Consider the following 26,582-nt stretch of genomic DNA (forward strand, 5'->3'; position numbering starts at 1 on the left):
AAAATTAAAAATGGCTACATAATTATAAAAAATTAAAAAAATCTCAACAAAAATTTAAACATGTATTTACAAATTTTCAGCAATCTTTGGACATTGTTAAGACTCTGATTTCTTTTTTTTTTGTTAAGACTAATTTTTAAAGCCAAAAACCACCAAAAAATTTGAAACACATTTACTAGTGAAAGCACACAAAAAATAGAAGTTTTTTAATATGACAATAGATTTCCTAATTCACATACTAAAATGCTCAATACAGGAAGATTTCACAATCCAGGAACCGTAGCCATGTTGCTCTAAGTACGATTTCAACAAAGTTTTAGCTTCTTGATAGGAACCAGACATGCACTAGAAAGAAAAAGAGTGAGATAAAACAATGTAGGCAGAATGACTTACAAAAAATAAGTAGCCTACTGTCCTATCTTTAGTTTGCCATTTTAAAAGTTCAACTTCAAAATTCCTTTCTCAGTATTTTTTTGAAGCTGAAAGTTTATCCTTAACACTCTTAGGAGGCATTTTATTACCATTTAAAATTAAAATAAACATAATTATTACAGAAAATCACAAATCACCACCATGAAAATATGCTTTTCTTCACTTTTTATAAACATATTTAAAAATATCTCCAGACTCAACTGACATTGAATTTACTGTTTGATGTCTCACAGATATTAATAAATGTATACAACCATAACCACAGTCCAATAGCAAAACAATTTTTTGATCTACAGAAAGTTCCACCAGGAACACTTGCACTTCCATCCAATCTAAACTAGTCTTCTCATTTCCAGAAAACTATAGGTCTATTTTCCACTTCTGGAACTTGTCTTATTTCTAAAAATTTCATATAAACTCACATAGCTTGTAGTCTGTTGGGTTGGCTTTTTTAGGTGCATAATGCTTTCCAAGTCATTCCTGTTGTGTTTTGTTCCTTGCAGTGTAAGATTATCACAATGTTTATGCATTCACAAACAAAATATTTATATGTGTCTCTCCTATGGATGTAAGCATCATTTTCTCTTGCACAAATGCTTGTGAAAGGGCTGGATTTCATGGTTAAGCGTGTATTCTCACTCTGAAAGATGCTATTGAACCATTTTTTCAAAATACCTTATTTTGTCCTGTATATATTCTTCACAGAAGTACAAGCACTTTTTAGTTTCTCTGCCAACAATACTTATCTGATCAGTCCTGGTGGTGCTCAGAAATTGAACTCAGGTTAGCCATGTGCAAGGCATGCCCTCTACCTACTGTACTTACTATTGATTTGGCCCTATGGTTTATTTATTTGGACGGGGGTTTGGGCCATACCCGGTGGTGCTCAGGGGTTACTCCTGGCTCTGAGTTCAGAAATCATTCCTGAGCCAGCAGACCGTATGGAACTCTGGGGATCAAAACAGGGTTGGGCATCGTGCATTATCATTTTACCTCCTTTCAGCACCTAGTGCTTGTCCAGAGTGATCATTTCCAACTATCATAGTCATAGTAGTTCCTTCTCTATCCTAATTGCACCCTCCCCTTCGTGGTAGGCTTCCTACCACGGACCAGACCTTCTGTCCCTTGTCTCTATTGTCTTTGGGAAGGATATCATCCCAAAGTACGTGTGCACCCCACTATTCATTGCAGCACTCAGTACAAGAATATATTTAAATAGAAAGTGGATTTACAAATACCTTTTTAAAATTTCCAAATCCTGTGACTGAAGTGATAGTACAGCAGGTAAGATATTTGTTTGCCTTGCACATGGTTGGCAAAGGATTCAATCCCTAGCACCCCAAATACTTCTCAAGTTAGTCAGGTACAGCCCATGAACACCATCAGGTGTAGACCAAACCCACTTTCCAAATACAAATACTCTACCTTAAACACATATGTGTGTAAAACAAAAAAAAAAAAAAATACATAGGAACATGGCCCTAAGAAAGGGCTCTGGAGGCGCTGCTAAAAGCAGGAAAGAGGGGAATGTCCTCCAAGGAGGAAGCGGAGGGCTATGTCAACACATTCCTGCAAAGGTCTGCATGACTACTCCCTCCAAGGCTGTTTCCTGCTTCCTTCCCTACCTAATTTACCAAATATACTTTGTTCTTACCATATCTCATTTTATGCCAAGTATCCTTGCTAATTGCTTAGGAAAGTTTATTTTTTATTTTTATTTATTTTTTTGGTTTTTGGGTCACACCCGGCAGCACTCAGGGGTTTCTCCTGGCTCTACGCTCAGAAATCGCTCCTGGCAGGAGGGGGACCATATGGGATGCCAGGATTCAAACCACGGTCCTTCTGCATGTAAGGCCAATGCCCTACCAATGCCCTACCTCCATGCTGTCTCCCCGGCTCCGCTTAGGACAGTTTAGTTTAAGATGTTCCCAATGAGATGATAGCATTCTACATCTAGACATGAATCCATCTTTTGTTTTGTCATGATAATAATAAAATAAGCTGGGCCACTAATAAAGTTTGTCAGTTGCACCATAAATGACTGTCCATGCCCTTTATTCAGGGGGTTACCTCCAGGTGTCGGGAGTTCAACTCCCACAGGATGCATATTTTGGGGTGTTCGGACCACACCTGGCTACATGTTCAGAAATTGCTCCTGGCTTGAGAGCACATGGGATGCTGGGGATCAAATCCAGGTCCGTTCTGGGTCAGCCGTGTGCAAGGCAAACACCCTACCGCTGTGCTATTTACTCCAGCCCCAGAATACATATTTTTGAAGATAGAAAAATTATCACCTCTTAAATCATATGCTGAAATTAAAGCTCTCACAATTTTTTAAAAAATGTGTATAATATATAATACAATATATAATATATATCTTAATATATAAGTTTAGAATAGTTAATATTTTATAGGTATGACTAATACAATAAATTTCATTATTTTGTTTTCTTAGATGCCACAGGTTTCAAGCAATACTGTCAGAGTAAGTATATACTAAAATTGCTACTTTAAGTGGTAACCATTGTTAAACATGTTAAACTTTGGCATCATCAATTAAAACTTAATTTCACCATCATAAAATATATAAATATGTTAGTATCTTATTTTCAGGGACTATTGTACGAACTTTTGATATAACATCAGAATAACATATTATCTTAAATGTTATTTACAAGATCAATAGGATTCTTTTAAAGGCTTACCTTAGCTGCATGATACGTACTAGCTTCTAGTAAATCATCTTTTTTAGCTTTCTTGGCAACCAGGTTAAATCGATTTAACATAGCAGCCTTACAAAGCCGGCTTGCCATTGACACACCACTTTTAAATGGGGAACTAGAAAAAAAGAAGGAAAAATTCACTATCAATTATTCAATACCTTGTCTGACTATTTTAGGGATAACAGGTCTATACTTAGTTATCTGTAGTGCATATAGTGATTTTTTAATGCAAAACAACCACTAAATATTTACTGTTTGAAAGTCAATTTATTTTATAACTTAGTTTCTTAAAATAGTTTTTTATTATAAAAGTAAAGTAGCTGACCAAACCAGCACTTCCCATTTTCTAACCTCTCCCATACCCTAACCCCCTCTATGCCCCAACCTCTCACCCTCCAACCCCTCTCACCCCCCAACCCCTCCCATCCCTCCTGACCTTCCTGCCCAAGAGGAACCTAGGGACCCTGAAAAAAAAAAAGGAAAGTAGCTGATGAATATTTGGAACAACTGTATTGTTTTAAGTGTAATTAAAAATCCTTATTCTACCAGGATTGTGTAAAAGGGGCCATTAATGTTTCATAATGTTTTAGGGGCAAATGACAAATTCTGAATTTCAATTGGAGTTACAAGTATAGGATAGCATAAACATCTATCAAAACTCATTAAAGGGGGCCAGAGAGGTGGCGCTAGAGGTAAGGTGTCTGCCTTGCAAGCGCTAGCCAAGGAAGAACTGTGGTTCAATCTCCTGTGTCCCATCTGGTCCCCCCAAACCAGGGGCAATTTCTGAGTGCATAGCCAGGAGTAACCCCTGAGCATCAAATGGGTGTGGCCCACAAAACCCAAAAAAAAAAAACCAAAAACCAAAAACAAAAACTAATGAAAGAAGTTATCCAGCCTGACCATATAATTTTTTTGACAAAACTGATTAACATATTGAGGTAAACATAACATAATATAGTAACATAACATAATAATACATGTAAGTCAAAGAACATTTCTGATTAAAACACAATTTTTTTTTATCATAATGGCTTACATATCTTTCACAGTAGTATTTTAGGTACACGTTAACATTGAATCAGGGTAATACCCATCACCAAATATGTCCTCCCTCCATCCTAATTCCCTTTCTGCAACCCATATACTCCACCATCACACCCTGGGATGCTAGAGTAGGTGGTCCCCTCTTTGTCTAGCTTACTATTAGTGATCATATATCTGTTTGATCCTGGTTTGATCCGTTGTTTTCCTCTCTATTTAAGAGGCAGAGCTAGATAAATCAAGTTATGTGGTTTTGTTTGAAGGAAAGAAAAGCAATAGATTGAGGTACAAAATAAGAGGAAAAAAAGTCAAATATGCTGAAAATGGGTGGAGTCCTTCTAGAGGCTTTCAACCTCACTTTGAGGATGTGAAAAAGGTAACTGAAACGCCACAACAATACAGAAATATCAAATTAAATATCCAGTGAGCACTACAGCAATAAAGACAAGCACCACACAACAGTGTCGTTTCTGAAATCAAATTATGCTGGTGTGCAAAAAGAAAGAGAAAGATAAGATAAAATAATATTGGAGACATCAACTTCAATCTCTACACTAAAGACATCAAAAAAATTGATCAATCGATAAATATGTGGAAAAATTATTGTTTTGTGTTTTTTCTTTTCTTTTCTTTTCCCCTCTGCATAGGCATTGTAACTATTGGGGATAATGTAGAGGGAATTCCCTTGGCCTAGGAGATACAGGGTTTCTCCACCCCAGAAGTATACTGTCATGGGATTAACTACAGACTCCTTGCATGATCATTTACTCTCTCCTTGGTGCTTTTGTGGTGTATGGAAGACTTCTGCTTCGTCTTGGATGGTAAAATCAGACCTCTGTATTTAGAGATCGTGGTGACTGTGCAGCTCAAGGAATGGAGCTTATGATGAAGTCTTTCTTTGTGGTTCTAGCAGTTCTGCTTCTTCAGTGTCATTTTAATCCATCTTCTGTAGTTGGTGGAGCCTGACCATATAATTTTAAATAATTTTTACCGTGACCAAAGTGAATTACAAATCTTTCACAGCAATATTTTAGGTACATAGTGATACTGAATCAGGGGCATTTCCACCAGCAGTGTTGTCCTCCCTCCACCCATTTGCAGCATGCATCCCTTATCTCACTCTTTTGTTCCCCGAGCTGCTAGTATAAGTGGTCCCCTTTGTGTATAGCTTTGTTGTAGAATGGGTATCGATTTTGTTGTCACTGACTTTGGATCATTTTTTTTCTACTCAATGTTCATACAACTGTTTGGTCTTGGTACCATCCATTTTTCCCCTCAATTTATGAGGCAGAACAAGATGATTCAAATTATGCGGTTCTGTTTCAAGAAAAAAATAAATAGAAAAAAAAAAGAAAAAAGAAAAGAAAGAAAAAAAAATAAAAAAACTAACAAAAATAGGGAGGAGTCTGTGTAGAGGTTATAAATATCAATTTAAAAGAAGAGAAAAAAGAAGAAAAACATAACAGAAAGACAAAAAATATACAGAAACAGACAAAAACAATAAAAAACACAAAAATCAAACAAAAAAAATACCCAAAACCACTGACTACAAAAAAGCATTATAACAATAAAGACAACCACTGACAATAACTACAAGCATGAAATAAAAAGAAAAAAAAAAGAAGAAAAAAATAAATTGTGCTTTTTTTTTTTGTATAGGCACAGTAAATATTGGGGAGATTAGAAAGGGCCTTGGCCTATGTGATACAGGGGTTTCTCTGCCCTTGAAGCATACTGTCATGGGAATAACTACAGGCAGCCTGACATATAATTTTAAGTAAAAAAAATAAAAAAAGAAATACATCCCCACCTTCCATTTATTTACACAGGTAAATACTATTTTTGTTTCTAATTAAGGGGTACACAGACACACTGCTTTCTGCTATGGTAAGTCTATTATAAATATTCAGTTGTCCTTGTTAATTACAAAAATTATCCGAATTCTTCATTCCTCTTGGCCATCATACTCCATCACTATTTTGGGTTCTTTCTTTTTTTTTTTTTTTTTTCCATTTAGGCTATCCCTGTGACTTTTTTTTGTTTTTTGTTTTTGGGCCACATCTGGCGATGCTCAGAGATTACTCCTAGCTCTGTGTTAAGGAATCACTTCTGGAGCACTGAGGGAACTTTATGGAATGTCAAGGATAGAACTTAGGTTATCTGCATGCAAGGTAAATGCCCTATCCACTGTGTTATTGCTCTGGCCCCTGACATTTTGGTGAATAGAGTAGACATGAACAGAGCAGACATTTGCCAGTTCTGAACCTGGGCCTCAGGAGACCATATAAGATATGAGATAAACTGATGATATTCTTGAGGTTTTCTTTTGCGCCACCTGACAGTGCTCAGGGGTTACTCCTGGCAGTGCTTGGGGAACCTTATGTGGTGCCTGGATTGAAATGGGGTTCACCAAGTGCAGAATAAGTTCCTTTGCCTTTGTACCATTTCTTTGGTCCTTGATATAATATTTTCACAGAAAATCAGCTTTATGTAATAGATTATAACTTGGTCTATATTCTACCATTTTTTGTACTTCTAGTTTAATTCATTTTCTAAACTTATTTCCATTACTTGATAAACATTTTTAAAAGTTTTTTCTATTCAGCTTTGTTTTAGCTTATCAAACAAAGAAAAGGTCAATTACTATTTCAATTATTTCAGCTAGTAGTGGTTTGATCAAGTGGACAAAATAGAGACAGATAAATTTTACACAACATAGGTAGATTTGACTAACTTCTTTAAAAGTTAAGAATACGCTTTTTTTAATATACATATACTATTTAAGAACCTACAGAACAATGATAAATACTTATACTATATTGTCTGGAGTTCAATACTTTTTTGCTGTCTACCTTGTGAAGAATTAGCATTACATGACTCTAACTCTAACGTCATGAAATGACACTGGAGAATTAGTTCTGGTATTGATTCTGAATGTTGGCTCCTTCTCTCCCTAGGCAATCTCAGGAGTCCCATAATGTTCAGAAAACATATATATATATTTTTTTTTGGTTTTTGGGCCATACCCGTTTTGACGCTCAGGGGTTACTCCTGGCTATGCACTCAGAAATTGCCCCTGGCTTGGGGGGACCATATGGGACACCGGGGGATCGAACCGAGGTCCGTCCTACGCTAGCGCTTGCAAGGCAGACACCTTACCTCTAGCGCCACCTTCCCGGCCCCAGAAAACATTTTTTTATTTAGTACATTTTTACAACATAGCTACAATTAAGGTTACCTATTATTGTGTAGAATTACAACTATAGCAAAGTTTTGAAAATAAAAAAATGTAATAAATGCCTCTACTTAATCTTATATCCAAGAAATTAGCAATACTAACCTTTCAGTGACCTTTCCACTTAGACCATCCACAATCTCCAAAGAAATGTCCCCTTGTGCCCAATTTAAACTCAGAGTTTTATACTCCGAGTTTGTTTGAAGATAATATGCAGAAGGAACTAAACTAATCTGAGGCTTGTTGACTAAGTAAAACATTGGGAGTTTTGAAGTGAGTGCATCATCAACGCGCTGCTTCACAGCAATTTCTAAGCCTCTCGTGTCATTGCAATTCCCATTACCTGGAAAGCAAAAACAAAACAAATACTCAGAAGAATTCAATACCAAAAAACTACCAATATCAGAATGAGTAAGTCATTGGAAAACTCAAGTCCATTTCTTACTCTCTTGTAATTTTCTAATACCTAATATCTTAGCTTTTATATTCTGTAACAGATAAGGTATTGCATAATTTCCATCCAGGAACAGAGAAATGACTCAAAGGTTTTAACTGCCTGCTTTAAATTGGGAGGCCTGAGTTTGATCCCTAGCGAAACATGGTGTCCTGGCTATTGAGAACCTTATGATTAGTATTTTGTGACTTTATTTTTTTAATAATAATATCTTTAAGCACCATGATTACAAACATGTTTATAGTTGGGTTTCAGTCATCAAAAAGAACACTCCCCTTTACCAGTGCAACCTTCCCACCACCAATGCTTCTATCTCCATCCTCCTCCTTCCCTTGCCTGTATTTGAGACAGGCATTCTATTTATCTCACTCACTACCACTGTCATGATAGTTGTTAGTGTAGTTATTTCTCTAACTGAACTCACCACTTGTTATGGTAAACTTTATACCATGGACCAATCCTTCCAGCCCTCATCTCTATTGTCTCTGGATATTATTACAATCATGTCTTTTATTTTTCTTAAATCCCAGAGATGAGTGAGACTATTTTGTGTTTATCTCTCTACCTCTGAGTATTTTGTGACTTTAAAAAGTATGTATACACTCTCTTCTCTCTCTCCTAATCTCTTCCCTCCTAATCTCAGCTCACCTTCACTACACCTTTTTTATTTTTCTTAAACATTTTTACAGTTCTCTTTCTTCCTCTTTTCCTCTAGAAAGAAAGAAAAAAAAAGTATGTATGCAGGGGTGGGGAAAAAAGTATATATACCCAGAACTCAAAACACAACATGCCATACATTAATCTGCAATATTTAAGAAATAAAAAAACCCAATCAACAAAACATCTTTAAATATGTCTCACCAAGATGCTAAGAACAAGGGCAGAAGCCATTTTTGTTTATTTGGTTTTAGGGCCATACCTGGTGGCACTCAGAGGTTACTCCTGGCTCTGTACTCAAAAATTACTCACGGCAGGCACAGGGAACCATATGGGATGCCAGGGATTGAACCCAGGTCAGCTGTGTCCAAGGCAAATGCAATTCCCCACTGTGCTATCACTCCAGCTCCATTTTATGTTGATTTGTTACTACAGTGTTCCTTACTGCCTGGTGCAACATGACAGTCAAATACAGAAATATTCCTCTTACCCCCCCAAAATATACAACTAGCCAAGGATAACAGGGAAATTCTTAAACACATAAGAAAACATTTCCAAAATATAAATTTAATAACAAAGATTTTTACAGAATAGTCTAAAACAGGTAATTTCATTTGGGTAAAATAAAAAGGCAATTATTATAATGCATACATCATGCATTTACTTCAATGAGAGAAACTATTTGGAAAGAAAAACAATAAATTAGTATGAATGGCCACCAGAGTTTTATAAAAACTGGTACCTGGGCAGTCACTAGACTAGACACAAAGGTTACCACTGAATATGCTTTGCAATCTTTAGAATTATGAAAAAAGTAAGCATATTTCCTACATAAGGAAAATAATTTCCATATTATAAAATAAACACTTTCCTTTAATAATTAAATACAAACCACACAAAAATGGCAATAAAATAATTTATATAAATTTATATAAATTACCCGGTAATCAGAAAAATACAACTTAACTATTTCCTAAATAAACAAACTATAGAAGTGGAAAAATAAAAACCAAGTGAATCAGAAATAGTGCCACCCAAATCCAATAAAATTATCTCTGGGAAGTTATAATATAATAATAATAATATATATATATATATATGTATGTATGTATAGTGGAACATGAAATAGTCACCAAAGTCTGGGAACAGGTAGGAGTCAAGTGAGGGTAGTTCTGCTTTGAAGGCACTAATGCTATTAAGACCTGGAGCTCTGATCCCTAAGATATTAGAAAACCATTTAAATCATAGTTCTCTATAATAACCCCACCAAAAAATAAAGTTCCTAACATGTTATTTTGGGTCTATTACTTCCTAGTTGATAATCAAAACTATGTAGTAGTCAAATATAAGAAAAAGGGGGAAAAAAAAGGCAAGGGGCCAGAGTGAGCCCAGTGGTAAGGCATTTGCCTTGTACATGGCTGACTCAGGATGGACCTCAGTTTGACCCCTGCCATCCCATAAGGTCCCCAAGCCAGCAGCGATTTCTGAGCCCATAACCAGAAGTAACCCTGAGCATCACTGGTGTGGCCCAAAAACAAAAACAAAAAGGCAAAAGGGTAAGAACTAAAATAAACATTTTATTTTTTTACTTCATGAAAAAATGTAAAAAAAAATTTTTTTTTGTTTGGTTTTTGGGTCACACCCAGCAACACTCAGGGGTTACTCCTGCCTCTATGCCAGGGGTCTCAAACTCTCGGCCCTCGGGCCATTTGTGGCCCTCCATACAACATTTTGTGGCCCTGCCCTAGAGGAATCTTTTTTTGTTTTGTTTTGTTTTAGTTGTTTGGGTCACACACCCCGATGTTCAAGGCTTACTACTTAAGGATTACCTCGACTTTGCCTCCTGCGGCCCCCAGGTAAATTGAGTTTGAGACCCCTGCGTCTATGCTCAGAAATCACCCCTGGCAAGCACAAGGGACCATATGGGATGCCGGGATTTGAACCACTGTCCTTCAGCATGAAAGGCAAACGCTTTACCTCCATGCTATCTCTCTGGCCCTGGAAAAATGTAAAATTTTAAATTAGATTTGTTTCTTTCTTTTTATAGTGCTAGGGATCAAACACAGGATATCACACACAGAAATCCTCAAACACACTACTAAACATCATCCTTGGCCCTTAAACTGAATTAGAGAAGTTCAAGGAAGCTCCTTTTTTCAGAAAAGGGAAAACTGAAGTTGAATAAACAAAAGTATAAATACAAGAAAAAGTCTGTCTAATTGGCTAACTAAAATATTAATTCTTTGTTTTCCAGTAAGATGACAAAAATGATGTGATAATATTCAAGCTACTTAGAAATGAGAAGCTCATCAAATTAATGGCTATGTTTTACCCTAAATAAACAATATCTGCTCTTATATATTGATAACTGCAATGATTTCAGTGGAAGGGCCTAGAAGACAAGAAATCCCACTCACCAACAAGTATGCTGTTGACGTAAACTGGCTGTATGAAGTGGCTCAGCAATGCCCCCTGTACACCCAGCACTTCCCATCTGGTCAATTTGTCACTGGAGGACATACTACTGACTCTGTTAATAACATCTGGAGGACAGTAGACTGTCAGATAAATCTTTCCTCCAACAGCTACGTGGAGACTCAGTTCTTCATTGGCTTCAAATGCAGCTATGGAATGTGGAGTAAGACGCCTAGAGAAAAATAATTTTATTAAAAACAAAGTTGACTAAAATCTACAAATATGCATGTACTTAAGAGCTATTCTAAATTGCACTTAACTTTGTAACAAAATAGATGCAAACATAAGCAAGATGGGGATGTAGTTAGACAAAATTAATGAAACTATATTTGGAACTTCTGGCAAAGATAAATTCTGTATTACTGTCATTCTTTACACTCATAGCAATTAATCAAAGTTTATTTGTTTCTGGGCCATACCTGGCAGTATATCTGGCTCTGTGCTCAAAAATCACTAAAGGGAGTGCTCAGGGATATATATGATGTCAGAGATTAAACTGGGATTTGACTGCATGCAAGGAAAGCATCTTACTCCGATACTTTCTGGCCTCAAAGTTAACTTTTTGTTTCTCAAATAGAGGACACACCAATGACGTTTGGTCAGCAAGTGCTTGTAGGGTCAGGGGGAGAGATGTGGTGGCTCTGGGTGGCTGATGAGATAGCACTTTCCTTGCACAAGATGAATTTGCTGAGTTTGATCTCTGGTATCCCAAATGGTGCTCCAAGCACTGCCAGAAGTTATTCCTGATTGCAGAGCCAGGAGTTATCCCAGAGCATTGCTGGCTGTGGTCCAAAATCACCCCAATTAACCAAAAAGACCAAACCAAAGCAAAAAAAAAAAAAACCAAACCAACTAAAAATCAGGCATGAATTCTACCACTTAAATTAGCTCCCTTGCCCCATAGCCAACATATTTTCTTAGACACATTAGATACATGTGTTAATATTAATAGTTCAGTAATACAACATTGCTATCCCATGCCCACTAGAGTGTACCACTGTCCTGCACTACTTCCCTGCACCACTGTCTCTACTGCCCATCCATCCCCCTCATCTAAGAACACTGTTCTATCCCTGCATCACTGTCTTTAGTGCCCTTCTACCCCTCACATCTCTCTCAGAAATACTCACATCTCTCTGTTTTATAGGGAAATTCTCAGTCTATTATTGTTGGCCACTGTTTTTTATTTATATATTATTTAATATATGATTACTATAATCTCATTCCACATGAGAGATCACTCAGTATTTGTTTTTGCGTTGACACCTTCGCTCAGCATGTCACCCCATGCTGTAGTAAACTGCAAGATTTCATCACTGGTTAGCTGAGTAACATTTCATTTTCTATCACAATTTCTTCATACACTCAACTACTGTTGGACAGTATGGTGAAAAACTAACCTTTATTCCTACCACTTTATTATTATCTTTATATGAAATTATTTTTTTGTCTTTGGGTCACCCCTGGTGGTGCTCATGGATTGTTTCTGGTAGTGTTTAGTAGATCATATGCAGTGCTGAGAATAAAAGCAAGGTAAGACCCTTAATGCTAGTATTATCTCTCTGGCTCCATGTGAAAACATTTTAAAATAAAACAAGGAAGTAATAAACCTGTCATATGTTATTCAAGATTCATCTCCAAGAAAACACGTACAAAAAAGATTAATTTTCATAAAGTCTCTAAGAATATGTATTGCCTTTTTCAAAATTGTTATTGAGTAGACATAATAGTACAGTGAATTAGGAGCTTGCATTGCACACAACCAACCTAGGTTCAACCCCCAGTCCTGTCAGAATTGATCCCTGAGAGCAGAGCCAGTAGCAATACCTAAGTATTGCTGCATCTGGGTGCTACACCTCCACCTCCAATTTTAAAAACAAAGTTGTTATTGAAAGGATTTTTTTGGTTTTGATTTTGGGCCATACCCAGTGGTACTCAGGGATTACTCCTGGCTCTGTATTCAAGAATAATTCCTGGTGGGCTTGGGGGACAATATGGGGTGCCAGGGATTGAACTCAGTCAGTTGTATACAAAAGAAGTGCCTTTCCTGCTGTACTCTTTCTGGCCCACTGAATTTTTTTTTGGTTGTTCAGCCACACCCGGTGACACTCAGGGGTTACTCCTGGCTATGCGCTCAAAAATTGCTCCTGGCTTGGAAAACCATATGGGACACTGGGGGATTGAACTGCAGTCTGTCCTAGGCTAGTGCACGAAAGGCTGACGCCTTACTGCTTGTGACACCTCTCTGGCCCCTGGACCACTGAATTTTTAACAACATATAAACCATAGATATTGCTGGATTACTGGAGACTAGAGGACTTTTTTTTCTTCTCTATGCTTGGCTATAGTTTAAATTTAATGTTGACTGATGCTACATTTATCAAGATAATGACATTTTGGCTACAGACTGACCAGGGAAAACAAGCTGGGTTCCTTAGCTTCTATGTTAGGTGTCTGAACAGACTAAATCCATACTTTCCTCAAAACTTTGTGAAACTAGAAAGAAAACTTCCTATGGAAAAGTCAATGAATTTTCAGTAGAAGAGAAAAGCACAAGTATTATATTTTGATATAGAGTGATGGGCCTGAATGGAAAGAACTTAGCTGTGGTCCCCACAGTCTACAAAGACACCTCATGGCTGAAAGTAGAAAATGGAGAGACATACTGAACTACAGGCATTCAGAACACAAGAGAAATAATCATAGCTGCCTAAAGAAATGCAGAATACTTACAGTTGGGACTTTATCTGGGCTGACCCTTTAGGTAACTGATTCATATAGAGGTAAATGTTGATATTCTGTTTAAAAGTGAGCAAATTTGAAGCTGGTTCTGTACAAAATACTGACTTTTCCATCATAGTAGGATTTTTGCTATAGAAGAGCAGAAGCTGTCGATAAAAGTACCTAAAATAAATGAATTACATCTTTATCAAGTGATGGAATTTCAAAATAATGTGATTTAGTTTCATCTACAAGTGCCATGAACAATGAATATCCCTTGTATTCTAGATTCCTCTCAGTCTCTAATACCTTTGTTTGTTTTGGGATCACACTGATAACACTTAAGGGTTACTCCTGACTCTGCACTCAGAAACCACCCCAGGCAGGCTCAGGGGATGTTATGGGGTGCCGAGGATCAAACCTGGGTTGATCGCATGCAAGGCAAATGCCCTTTCCACAGTTATTGATCTGGCCCCAGTCTCTTAATACCTTTGAGAAGTCCTCAGTTGGAGTCTGTCTGCCCTGGACTTGCAAGAGTATCTGCTTCTCTACATCTGTTGGCTGAAGAACCAACAGACTACTCATTCTTCCTTTCTTTCTCAGGTGACTTTGTGTTGTGCAGCAAAACCAGATAGTATCTACTGCTTGCCTCACTTCTTTCTATCCCCACTTGCCTGTCCAAGAAGTTACACACAATTCTGGTAACAAAGTGCATAGGAATAATATTGTGAAATTGTCAGTTGTGTTTAAAAGGGAAGAACTAGGGCCGGAGAGATAGCATGGAGGTAGAGTTTGCCTTGCATGCAGAAGGTCAGTGGTTCGAATCCCGGCATCCCATATGGTCCCCTGAGCCTGCCAGGAGCGATTTCTGAGCATAGAGTCAGGAGTAACCCCTGAGCGCTGCTGGGTGTGACCCAAAAACAAACAAACAAACAAAAAAACAAACAAAAACAAAACAAGAAAAAACAAAAACAGATACTGATAGCTAGATATCATCATTGACTACAGATAACAAAATATTCCTTTAGTTTGCTTGCTTGTTTTTGGACCACACCTGGTGACACTCAGGGGTTACTCCTGGCTATGTGCTCAGAAATTGCTCCTGGCTTGGGGAACCATATGGGACGCTGGGGGAGCCTAGGTCAGCTGCATGCAAGGCAAATGCCCTACTGCTGCACTACCGCTCTTGGCCCCAGATATCAAAATATTCTTATACAATAATATTAATTATCCTATTCTCTTCTCTGTGTTTAAATTTTCCCCACTGAAAAGGTTTTTTATATGAGCTGGACTCAATAGATAGTACAAGGCTTAAAGTGCTTGCCTCACATGGGGCTGCTTTCTGATTTAGAAAATATTGAGAATCAAAAGCTGGTAGAGACTGCAGATAGTAACAACACTAATCTACTTTTCACATTTTCATAAGAAGAAACTTTCAAAAGAATTATTTATGGTTTCTCATTCCCACATGCAATGCACTTCTAACAATGCATTATACTTATGGAAAAGGTAGCCTAGTCATGCTCATTTCATTTCTCCTTTCTCTTTAAGAACTACTGGCCTAAGGAATATCTTACCTATGCTCTGCCAAATGGCAAATTTTGTTGCCCTTATGAGCAGTATGACCAAGGGATATTTCTATAATTAAAGGGTAAAATTCAGCTTGCATTCTATATTCTACAATTTTATAAGCAGCAGCTTATAAGGGCCAGGGTTGTAAATGAGTGGCAGTGAATACCTTGCCTGTGGAAGGTCTAAGGTTCTATTCCTGACATTTCAAAAAATTCTGTTTTGTTTTGTTTTTGGGCCACACCCAGTGATACTCAGGGGTTACTCCTGGTTATGCCCTCAGAAATCACTCCTGGCTTGGGGGATGATCATATGGGACACCGGGGATTGAACCCGGGTCCGTCCTGTGTCAGCTGCGTGCCCTACCGCAGCGCTATCACTCTGGTCCCTCAAAATTTTTTAAGAGTTATAAAATAAACCTCTAGCATCCAAAATGTTTTCTAGTAGAAGCTACTGAACCCACAGACTAGACACTGCAATGACTGACAAGGTTTGGGTGAGTAAGAAAGAGCCCATCCTATCTTCTGCTGTAAACTTTGGTCTATGTGATTTCTTTGGATGAGGGCTCAACTTTTCTCTGTGGTCTTACCTGAGGAGAGAGCGCCTGGCTGTGACAACAGCATGCGTATCATGCAGCACTCGTCCATCTGGCCTGATGCACTGGCTGTAATTGTATTCACCTGTGCCTATGGCTACCACTTCATGCTGTCCAGCTGAAAGTTAACAGGAGTAGGTCACTCTGAATTTTCCTATTTTTAATCTTATCATCATAAAGCTAGCAAAATATGTTGACCAAAAGAGAAAAAATTTATTAACACAAGGGTTTGAGTCTTGCAATAATAAAATTTTTAAAAATCAGCAGTGTTGGGGCTTGGAGTGATGGTGCAGTGGTAGGGCATTTGCCTTTCACATGACTGACCCAGGATGAACCACAGTTCGATCCTCTGGCATCCCATTTGTTCCCCCAAGCCAGGAGCGATTTTTGAGTGCAGAGCCTGGAGTAACCCCTGAGTATTATCGGGTGTCCCCAAAATCAGTAATGTTTCCATTGAAAAGAAAATGTTTTTATTATAATTCATCTTAATTTTTACCACAATCACATCACCAGATAGATATGGTTTTGAAATATGCCTCTATTTCTTCTATAACTAGATTAATTTTCCTTGCTAGGAAACTTTATTGGAAGTATAATTCTATCTTAAGCAAATTATACTTTATGTCTCTAGTTTTTCTTTTTGCTTTATGGGCCACACCTGGTGAAGTTCAGGGGTTACTCCTGGCTCTATCCTAGATTGGCTGCTTAAAAGGCCAACACCCTACCATTGTGCTAACGCTCCAGCTCCATATGTCTCTGTTTTTTTAAATCCATTTTCTCTCAAAGCAAAGGACAGTTTTTCTAGTTTACTGAAACTAGAAATTTTTTTGAAAAAAAACTTGGAGAACAGAGAAAGAGGAGAGAAAGAGGGAGAGAGAGCAAGAAGGGAGGAGAGGGAGAGGAGAAAGAAAGAGGGAGAGAAAGAAAGGAGAGAGGAAGGGAAAGAAGGGGAAAGTAGGAGAGAGAAGAGAGAGAAGTGAGAGAAAAAAGAGAAAAGATGCTTTTTGGTAGGAAGAGATAAGTAACTTAAGCTTTTTCCTGCAGTTTTGCTTCATTTACCTTTTGCTGAATTCCATGAGATTTCTTTAAAATCTGAAGATGTGGTTCTTTTTTTCCTTTCACAGTCCAACTAAAGGTTTTCTATAAACCTGTCACCAATGCATTACTCATGCTGACAATTTTAGACAATTTTTAACCTTAAGACTTTTTAAAAGTATGGTTTTACCTCTGCCATGAAAATTTCCAAATATTCAACAAAAACTGTTGAGGTATACCTTCTCTCTCCCACCCAGACCACAAAATCACTCAATACAGCTCAAACACTGCTGAAGAGTTGATTCAGAAGTCATTATAGATTTTAAATACATTGGATAAATGACCAATATAGAACACTACAGGGTTAAAAAAAGAGATAACTTTTAGTTGTAGTCATTATAATAGCTTCAGGAAAAGCAGAGGTTCATACTATTTTATATTTAAATAATTTATCACTTGAAAAAAGTTAACTTTTAACAGTCTTCACTTTTCTTTTGTTTTTTTTGAGCCACACCCGTTTGATGCTCAGGGGTTACTCCGGGCTAAGCACTCAGAAATCGCCCCTGGCTTGGGGGGACCATATGGGATGCTGAGGGATCGAACTGCGGTTCTTCCTTGGCTAGCACTTGCAAGGCAGACCTTACCTCTAGAGCCACCTCATCGGCCCCGAGTCTTCACTTTTCAATGTCATGGTAGAGATTAAATTAGTAATGGTTCCAACAAAATTTTTTGAATGTGAAACATTGCAGTTTTCTTTTGGTTACTAGTTTTCTTTTGGTTCTAGTTTTCTTTTGTTTACTGATCAGATTTTACCTTTATTGTTGAGATCATAAAGGACCCTATTCAATAAGTCAATGTAGCACCACTGCAAAGGGCAAAAATATTTCAAAACTGGGCTGGAGAGATAGCACAGTGATAGGGCATTTGCCTTATTTGTGGCTGACCTGGAAGGGACCCGATTTGATTCCCAGCACCCATATGGTCCCTCAGCCTGCCTGGGGTGATTTATGAATGCAGAGCCAGGACCAGAGTGCTGCTGGATGTGGCCCAACAACCAATTAATCAATAAAAAATAAAGTTAAAAATTTTTAATTAAAAAATAGTTCAAAACTGCTACAAGAAAGTTTTTCTACAAAATAACATACAAAATGTATGGACTTACCTCTTTCAATTATAAAAGCAGCTAATGAATTGCTACATTTCAGATATTCTGAATGATTAGAAATTAGTTGATTAAATGTTTCTTGAACAATCTGTGAAATTTTTGCATACTGAACATTTCTTCCTTCTAGAAAATAATAAAAATGAATTTTAAAAACACTTCATTTTTCTCAGAGGTCTCAATCATTCTAATTATGTCCTTATAATTTAGTAAGATAAAGATTTATAGAGGCTATGAAAAAAGTTGTGATCTACATCAAGATGAGAACTTAGGCATTCAATTTTAAAGTAACAAAAGCTACTGAGCTTTTTTTGGGGAGGGGGGGGGACTCACACCCGGCTGCACTCAGGGGTTACTCCTGGCTCTATGCTCAGAAATCGCTCCTTGCAGGCTCAGGGGACCATATGGGATGCCAGGATTCAAACCATCGTCCTCTGCATGCAAGGCAAACGCACTACCTTCATGCTATCTCTTCGGCCTCGCTTCAAGCTTTTTTGATACAGTATTTCCTTATGAAAGATCTTAGCATTGTACATGAGAGGATCAATGATTTATAATTGATGAAACAGTCACTGAAAATTCTAATAATTTTTTACTTACAGGAATATCCTATATATTGAAAGACAACCAAAAGTTCACTGAATTATTACAGTCATACCTAGTCCTTAGGACAACAAAAATATATTACTGGTACAATTTGGAGACTAATATAAAGGTTCCTTATAATGTTAAGAATATAATATAGTGTTTACAAAACTATACTCACTAGTTATATGCACCTACTACTCATTAATTACTCCGTAATTAATTTACTGTATAAAATCATTTAATCTTCAAAAACTCCTACCGGTAATTACTAATAAGGTTATTTTCACATATAAATGTATACAAAATAAGTGGTTCCAGTTCACTCAACTAATAACTTCCATTGTCTTCGTAGTTTGTGGAGGTATTTAGCATTAGACTTCCATTAAGGTTATATGAAATTAATGTTCCAGACAACCACAAAGCAGTAGGAAGTCCATATAGATTTTATATTAATTTCAAGTCCACCAAAGCACTCTCAAAAAAGCAGCTATATTAAATTGATAAACCAGATAGACCCTTTACTTTTCTATTTAAATTTTTTATTTTTGGGCCACACCCAGTGACACGCATGGTTACTCCTGGCTATATGCTCAGAAATTGCTCCTAGCATGGGGGGAGCCATATGGGATACCGGGGATCAAACACAGGTTGGTCTTGGGTCAGCTACATGCAAGGCAAATGCCCTTCTGCTGTGCTATCGCTCCAGCCTCATTGGCTTTTATTTTATTTATTTATTTATTTATTTATTTATTTATTTTTGGGTTTTGGGTCACATCTGGCAGTGCTCAGGGGTTACTCCTGGCTCTGCACTCAGAAATTGCTCCTGCAGGCTCAGGGGACCATATGGGATGCCGGATTTCGAACCATTGTCCGTCCTGAATCAGCTGCATGCAAGGCAAAGCACCTTACAGCTGTGCTATCACTCTGACCCCTTTTCTATTAAAAAAATTTTTTTTTAATTTTAGGAACCTTGATTTACAATACTGTTAATGGTAGGGGTTCTTGCATAAATTGTCCAGCACCACACCCTTCACCAATGTCTCAGTACCTCATCCTATTCTTCTCTAATTTTTTATAATAGATAAAGACCATTTCAGGGCTGTAGAGATAGCACAGCAGTAGAATGTTTGCCTTGATTGCGACCAACTCAGGAGGGACCTGGTTGATACCCGGCACCCATATGGTCCCCTAGCCTGCCAGGGGCTATTTCTGAGTGCAGAGCAGGAGTAAACCCAGAACATTACTGGGTGTGGCACAACAACCAATCAATCAAATCAATAAAATAAAAAAAAAAAGACCATTTCTTATTTCTTCCATCTTTCCTTTCTTTTTTTTTTTTTTTTTTTTTTTGGTTTTTGGGCCACACCCAGTGGTGCTCAGGGGTTCCTCCTGGCTGTCTGCTCAGAAATAGCTCCTGGCAGGCACGGGGGACCATATGGGACACCGGAATTCGAACCAACTATCTCTGGTCCTGGATCAGCTGCTTGCAAGGCAAACGCCACTGTGCTATCTCTCTGGGCCCTCATCCTTCCTTTCTTTGTTCTCTAATGGTTATTCCTAGTTCTATGCTCATAGAGGTTAGTCCTGAAGGTGCTTGGGGTACCATATGGGATGCTGGGGATCAAACCCAATTGGTCACATGCAAGGTAAGAGACCTACCCACTGAACTATTAATCTGACCCCTCCATTACAAATTTTTAATTGGGTTTAATTCTTCTGAAGATCATAAAGAATTTTCCTACCATAATGAATTTTTGAAACATATACTGGTTCAGGTGAAACAATAGGTTCTGCAGGGATTGGAGGAGGACCTGTAAATAAAGAAAAATGCAATGATGAATATTTGGCCTATGTTCTAAAAAATAATGAATCACACTTTAGTGGTCAGTGATTTAAAAGCCAAAAATATTTACTTTTGTCAACTCTATGCTATCAAATATCTATTAGCTCAGGTTTGAGCTCACATTAGCTCACCTTTCTTTGCTACACTGAAGCAAATTTCCAGATTTCATAATCTTTTATTACTATATAGCTTGTTCTGTAATAGATATGTTATGAGAATGTGGTTAATATGAAACTTGCTCTTTTTTGGGGGGGGGGGCGGCACAATTGAGAATGACCATTGGTTTACTGTCTCTGTGCACTAGTGTATAAATTATTCCTGGTGAACTTAAGGGACCATTAAAGATGAATAAGATGCCAGGGACCAAACCTAGATGGGCTGCATGCAAAATAAAAATCCTACCATGGTAATACTATCATTCCAGGCCCCTGGCATTTGTTTTAGAGGCTTATAAATTCTAGGCCCTTGTCTGGCTCTGTGTGTGTGTGTGTGTGTGTGTGTGTGTGTGTGTGTGTGTGTGTGTGTGTGTGTGTGTGTGTGTGTGTGTGTGTGTGTGTGTGTGTGTGTTTTAGCTGTGGCTCACTTTAAATATTCTTGTGTGTGTGTTTTAGCTGTGGCTCACTTTAAATATTCTTGTGTGTGTGTGTGTTTTAAATATTCTTGTGTGTGTGTGTGTGTGTGTGTTTTAACTGTGGCCCACTTTAAATATTCTTCCCCCAGTAGATAGATATACACTGGTTTTGAGGGAAATGCTTGTCCTTCCAGGTTCTATAGTTCAACCTAAATATTCATCCTATTTTTGGAGTTTCCATTTTTAACTATTTGCTTTGATACTTAAGAAGCCACTAAGTTTTACATAGGAAAATTTCACAAACTACATTAAGTACCTGTAACAAATGCACAGGACATGATAAAATTACAATAAATAAAAATTACAATAAATAACAGAGAAAGCATTTCAGGACTGGATTCAATGATAATCTGACAAGCTGTAAGGCAGTTCAGTCACATCTTTTGGTGTTACTTAAAATTACCTTTAATTACTGTGAAATGCCAGTAGTTGCCAAGTAACTCTTAACTATCATATATCTTTCAGGTAATACATTCTGGAAATAAATACCTTTTACAAATACTTAAAAATAAGAGCTTTTACCCGATGTTTCTGAAATTCTTGGTTCAGGTTCTTCCAATTGCAGAAGCTCATCCAGAGCCAATTTTGCTGCATTTGATCTAGATTCCTTTTTGTTTTGTCCCAGTCCAGTCTTGTATTGAATACCATCCACCACAGCACAAAAAGCAAAATATGGTCCCAATACATTACCTGGAGAAGGAACTCAGAATGAATGCTATCATACTTAAGTTATCAGTTGCCAATGATACCTTATGTGGGAAACATTCAAATATATTCTAGAAACCATCCTGGCCTTAAAGTTTTCCTGTAGGGTCAATACAGACTAAAGATAAAGATGGGAGGACTTCTGAATTAGTTGAGGAATTTTTCAATTTGCCACTATTGGCTACAGATTCAGGGTGAATAGAAGTGTTAGCTTTAAAGTATAAGTCATACAAGAAATGAGTGTCTTTTATAATGTGGCGATGATTAGCATCCAAATATTTATCAAATAGCCAGTGAGAGGTAAAATATGTAGATTCTGGAATTATCTCTACCTTCACAACTTAAATGCTCTTACAATCACTAGAAAGGGTTTCTGTTAAAGAAATCCTTAAAGGTAGGTACATGAACACACATACGAGTTATAGTAAAGTAATTCAATCCATCATTGCCATAGGAGGATTCACAAAACAAAAACAAAAAAACAACCAAAAGCCAAAAAACCAAACCAACAAACAACCCCCCTCCCAAACACACATGCTTAAAAATACACATCCTGAACAATTAGCCTGTATATCCAAACACCAAACCAAGTATTCTTAAGTGTAAAATTTAATCTTTACACACTTTTTTTTTTTTTTTTTGGTTTTTGGGCCACACCCGGTAACGCTCAGGGGTTACTCCTGGCTATACGCTCAGAAGTCGCTCCTGGCTTGGGGGACCATATGGGACGCCGGGGGATCGAACCGCGGTCCATCCAAGGCTAGCGCAGGCAAGGCAGGCACCTTACCTCCAGCGCCACCGCCCGGCCCCCACATTTACTTTTTTAAAGAAACCTCCCTGGGGGTAATTCCCAGCAGTGCTCAAGTTAGTGGTAATGGCCTGAGAGTTCAGTGGCCAACCTGGTAATGCAGTGCTTCTTGGGTTTGGTGGTGCTTTGGTTTTAGGGGCCACCAGAACCAGTCTGACCATACACAAGGGCTAAATGGCAGTGAGAATAATAGTTAAGGTCTCACACACAGTGTATGCTCTATGTCCCCAATTTTTCATAAATCTACAGTTATTTTTAATAAAAATGAATGTTTACATTTTAATAAAAATAAAAATAAAAACCTTTGGGTTATCTAATTTTCAGTTGTGTTTATTGGTATTCAAGCATTAAACTTTCAGGGAACTTAGTCTCAGTACTGAGTATGGATAGCTAGGTACAAAGTTACATAAGCCTTATTTCATCATTATCCTATTACCAAATATTACATTCACCACTAGTTTGCACATTTTTTTCCAGCCACATCTGATGACACTTAGGGGTTACTCCTGGCTATGTGCTCAGAAATCACTCCTGGCTTGGGGGACCATATGGGATGCCAGGGGATCGAACTAGGCTAGTAAGTGCAAGGCAGATGCCTTACCACTTGCACCACTGCTCCGGCCCCTAGTTTGGACATTTTAAGATGACCATCAGGATTTTACAAGAAGCGTTTGAATGCCTCTGGGAAAACTATTTCCATCTACCATTTATGACCTCATTTCCTCAACTTCCTTCTATCATAATCACCTGTGTTCCAATATAAATTTACTAAATAATAGCACTAAGTTTTCCAGATGATTCTTCCCTCCTATATTATACATCACATTTGTTAACAAGTACTGTCAGAGGATGGAAACTTTCATTACACTTTACCCAGTTAATACTTTACGTTCTTCATATTAAGGTGGACCAAATACTCCTGTAAAGTTTATTCAAAAGCACTAATACTCTGCTTTTCACTACCAAACCTATTGAATAAAATGATTAAATGTGATTATGAACATGAAACAATAGGTTGTGTGTTTGAATATTTATTGTTAAAAGATCCTGCTCTGGTCAGTTTTCCCTTACTGTGACCAGCAGCTTTTCCATTTTCCATAGGCAGCCTGAGGTCAATGATAGAAAGATAACTAAATTAAGCCCATACTTCTGATCACAAGAAGCTATCCAACTTAACAAGATCTAGTAAAAAATATGGATTTTTTTTATAAAAGCCATATTTTCATCACCAATTCACTATTATTTCATTTAAAAAATCATTCTTACTACAAGGACTCTGGTGACCTTAAATTTTAATTTCTTTTACAAAGATGTTAACTCTGAGATCCACTGCAAAAGTTAGTGCTAGGAGATAATTGAATCAAAGTACTTGATAAGTGATGTGTGCACATTTATTAATCTTTTTTCCCTGTTTTTGGGCCACACCTGCAGTAACTAGGGGTTACTATTTTTTTTGGTTTTTTGGGCCACACCCGGTGACGCTCAGGGGTTACTCCTGGCTATGCGCTCAGAAGTTGCTCCTGGCTTGGGGGACCATATGGGACACCGGGGGATCGAACCGCGGTCCGTCTCCTAGGCTAGCGCAGGTAAGGCAGGCACCTTACCTCCAGCGCCACCGCCCGGCCCCTAGGGGTTACTATTGATTTACACTAAGGAATCACTCCTAGAGGGCTTGGGGGACTATGCAGGATGAGGATCAAACATGGGTTGGTTGTGCGTAAGACAAGTGCCTTACCTGCTGTACTATCTCTCTGGCCTCACTTTTATTAAGCTTTGTGCTTCTTTCTATAATACCATTAGCTTACTCTAACTTTTACAAGCACCTGATTACATACCCTTTCCTTTACGAGGCAAAATCTGACATGCTTTCTGCTCTGACATGTATGTACGGCTGCAGTCTCCCTATGCACACGTTTTCAAGGTTAAGAAAATGGAGAAAAAAATTTGCACACAATTATCATCTAAGTGCTGTTTTTTTTTTGGGGGGGGGATTTTGGGCCACACCCAGTGGTGCTCAGGGGTTCCTCCTGGCTGTCTGCTCAGAAATAGCTCCTGGCAGGCACGGGGGACCATATGGGACACCAGGATTCGAACCAACCACCTTTGGTCCTGGATCGGCTGCTTGCAAGGCAAGCACCGCTGTGCTATCTCTCCGGGCCCAGTGCTGTTTGTTTTTTTTTTAATCTCTACACCTTAAATTTAAGAAGCCAAATATGATCAATTTTGTTAGACATCAATACAAAATCTTTCTCAAAACATAACTAGTCTAAGTACTTGATCTTTTGTTTGTTTTGGGGTCACACCTGGTGGCACTCAGGGGTTATTCTTGGTTCTATGCTCAGAAATTGCTCTTGGCAGGCTTGGGGACCATATGGGATGCCGGGATTTGAACCACTGTCCTTCTGCATGCAAGGCAAACACCCTGCTTCCATGCTATCTCTCCAGCCCCCCAAGTACTTAATCTTAAAATGTTTTACAAGAAATAATTTGTGAACAAAAATAATCCTCAAGGCTGATTTCAGTTCCACTAGTCATGAGTGCACAAATTAAAATTCAGTGATTTTGCGACTTATTTGTTTAGGCTTAAAAAAGTTCAAAATGTGGGGACTGGACAGTATAATGGGTAGGAAGCTTGAATTGACTGTGACTGACTTGGATTCGACACCAAGAACCTCACATAGTCCCTTGAGCCAGGAATAAACACTGAACACCACCGGGTTCAATAACTCCCAAATTAAAATGTGAGCATAAAAACTTATGAAGTATAGTTCTCAAAACATATTAGTAATTGTGAGACTGATCCCACTATTACATGAATATAGAAATAAAGTACCAGTTTTCTTAGCTATGCACTCAGAAATCGTTCCTGGCTTGGAGGACCATAGAGGATGCTGGGTATTGAACCAAAGTCAGTCCTGGGACAGCCGTGTGCAAGGCAAACGCCCTACCTCTGCCCTACCCACCAGTTTTATTTTCTTCTTTTAATAGGAAATTAATATTTTTTAGGAATAATCAGTTTTATACTTGCCAGTTGTTACAGTTTCCTTAAGGTCAAGCTGAACCCTCTGCATTTGTGCAAATTGGTGCAAGGCTGACACAGGGTTTATCTCTCCACGCTTGTATTTCATTATAAATTCCCTTGGTACTTTCTTCGGAGGGAGAACAGGATTTGATAGAGATGAAAGACCTTTGGAAAGCAGTGGTTCTGGAAAATTACCTAAAAATAAATGTTTATACTTGTCAACTTGGTAGAAAACAGTAAGGAAAAAAAAAAACCACCAAACCTTTCCCTAAAATGGAAACCTGTTCCAAAGACACGTAATTATCTGCTTCTCATCTCAAGTTGTTTCTACTCACTAGTTCTGACACACACAGATCATGCGACCTGTTATGCAGAAGCTATGACTGTGGCAAAGATACACCGAAACTCCCACCGAAAGCAGAAGACCACACGTTAATAAGGCCGGGGTGGTAACCAGGTCGAGAGCAGCAGGGAGACCCTGGACTCTAGCTTCCTCCCTGCCTTCCATGCTCAAGTGAACATCTGTGTCACACAACACTGCCCTTGGGGGGGGGCGGGGTACAACCTAGGCGAGATGCCAGTCCCGGCGGGAAGGAAGGAAGGGCCGCACCTGTCACCGGAGTGACCTTGGAGGCCATCGAGGTCAGGCTCGAGAATCCAGGGGGTGTGGTGACCGTCTGCATGGGCGACTGCACCGGCAGGTTCTTCTTCAGCATCTGAGCGAAGCTGGGGGCGCGGGAGCTCTGGAACCAGTCGTTGTGGCCTGACATTTTCTCAACTGGCCAATCACAAGGAAACTGCGGGGAAGGAAGCGCACGTAAGGTGAGACCCACCTCCCAGTAGGAGTCCTCGCTTTTCAGGCCCCTCAACGCCCGCTCCTCCTTCC

At 38.3% G+C, this 26,582-nt stretch overlaps 1 protein-coding gene across 2 annotated transcripts; it reads right to left on the reverse strand.

Annotated features, from left to right (window-relative positions):
- Positions 1–231: 231 nt before the first annotated feature.
- Positions 232–26,466, reverse strand: ADAD1 (adenosine deaminase domain containing 1). 2 transcript variants are annotated; one of them, XM_049770075.1, is made up of 11 exons: positions 26,307–26,466; positions 25,703–25,891; positions 21,684–21,851; positions 20,430–20,498; positions 18,100–18,225; positions 15,897–16,020; positions 13,751–13,888; positions 10,960–11,189; positions 7,537–7,774; positions 3,138–3,270; positions 232–345 (listed from the first exon to the last, which is right to left on the reverse strand). In XM_049770075.1, exons 1-11 carry the CDS (start codon positions 26,464–26,466, stop codon positions 232–234), a joined length of 1,689 nt encoding a protein of 562 aa, XP_049626032.1. The 2 variants fall into 2 exon arrangements, with proteins under 2 accessions (XP_049626032.1, XP_049626030.1); XM_049770073.1 differs by having other exon boundaries at positions 13,751–13,921.
- Positions 26,467–26,582: the final 116 nt, after the last annotated feature.

This window comes from Suncus etruscus, chromosome 3, assembly GCF_024139225.1.
Source record: "Suncus etruscus isolate mSunEtr1 chromosome 3, mSunEtr1.pri.cur, whole genome shotgun sequence".
Taxonomy (NCBI): Eukaryota; Metazoa; Chordata; class Mammalia; order Eulipotyphla; family Soricidae; genus Suncus; species Suncus etruscus.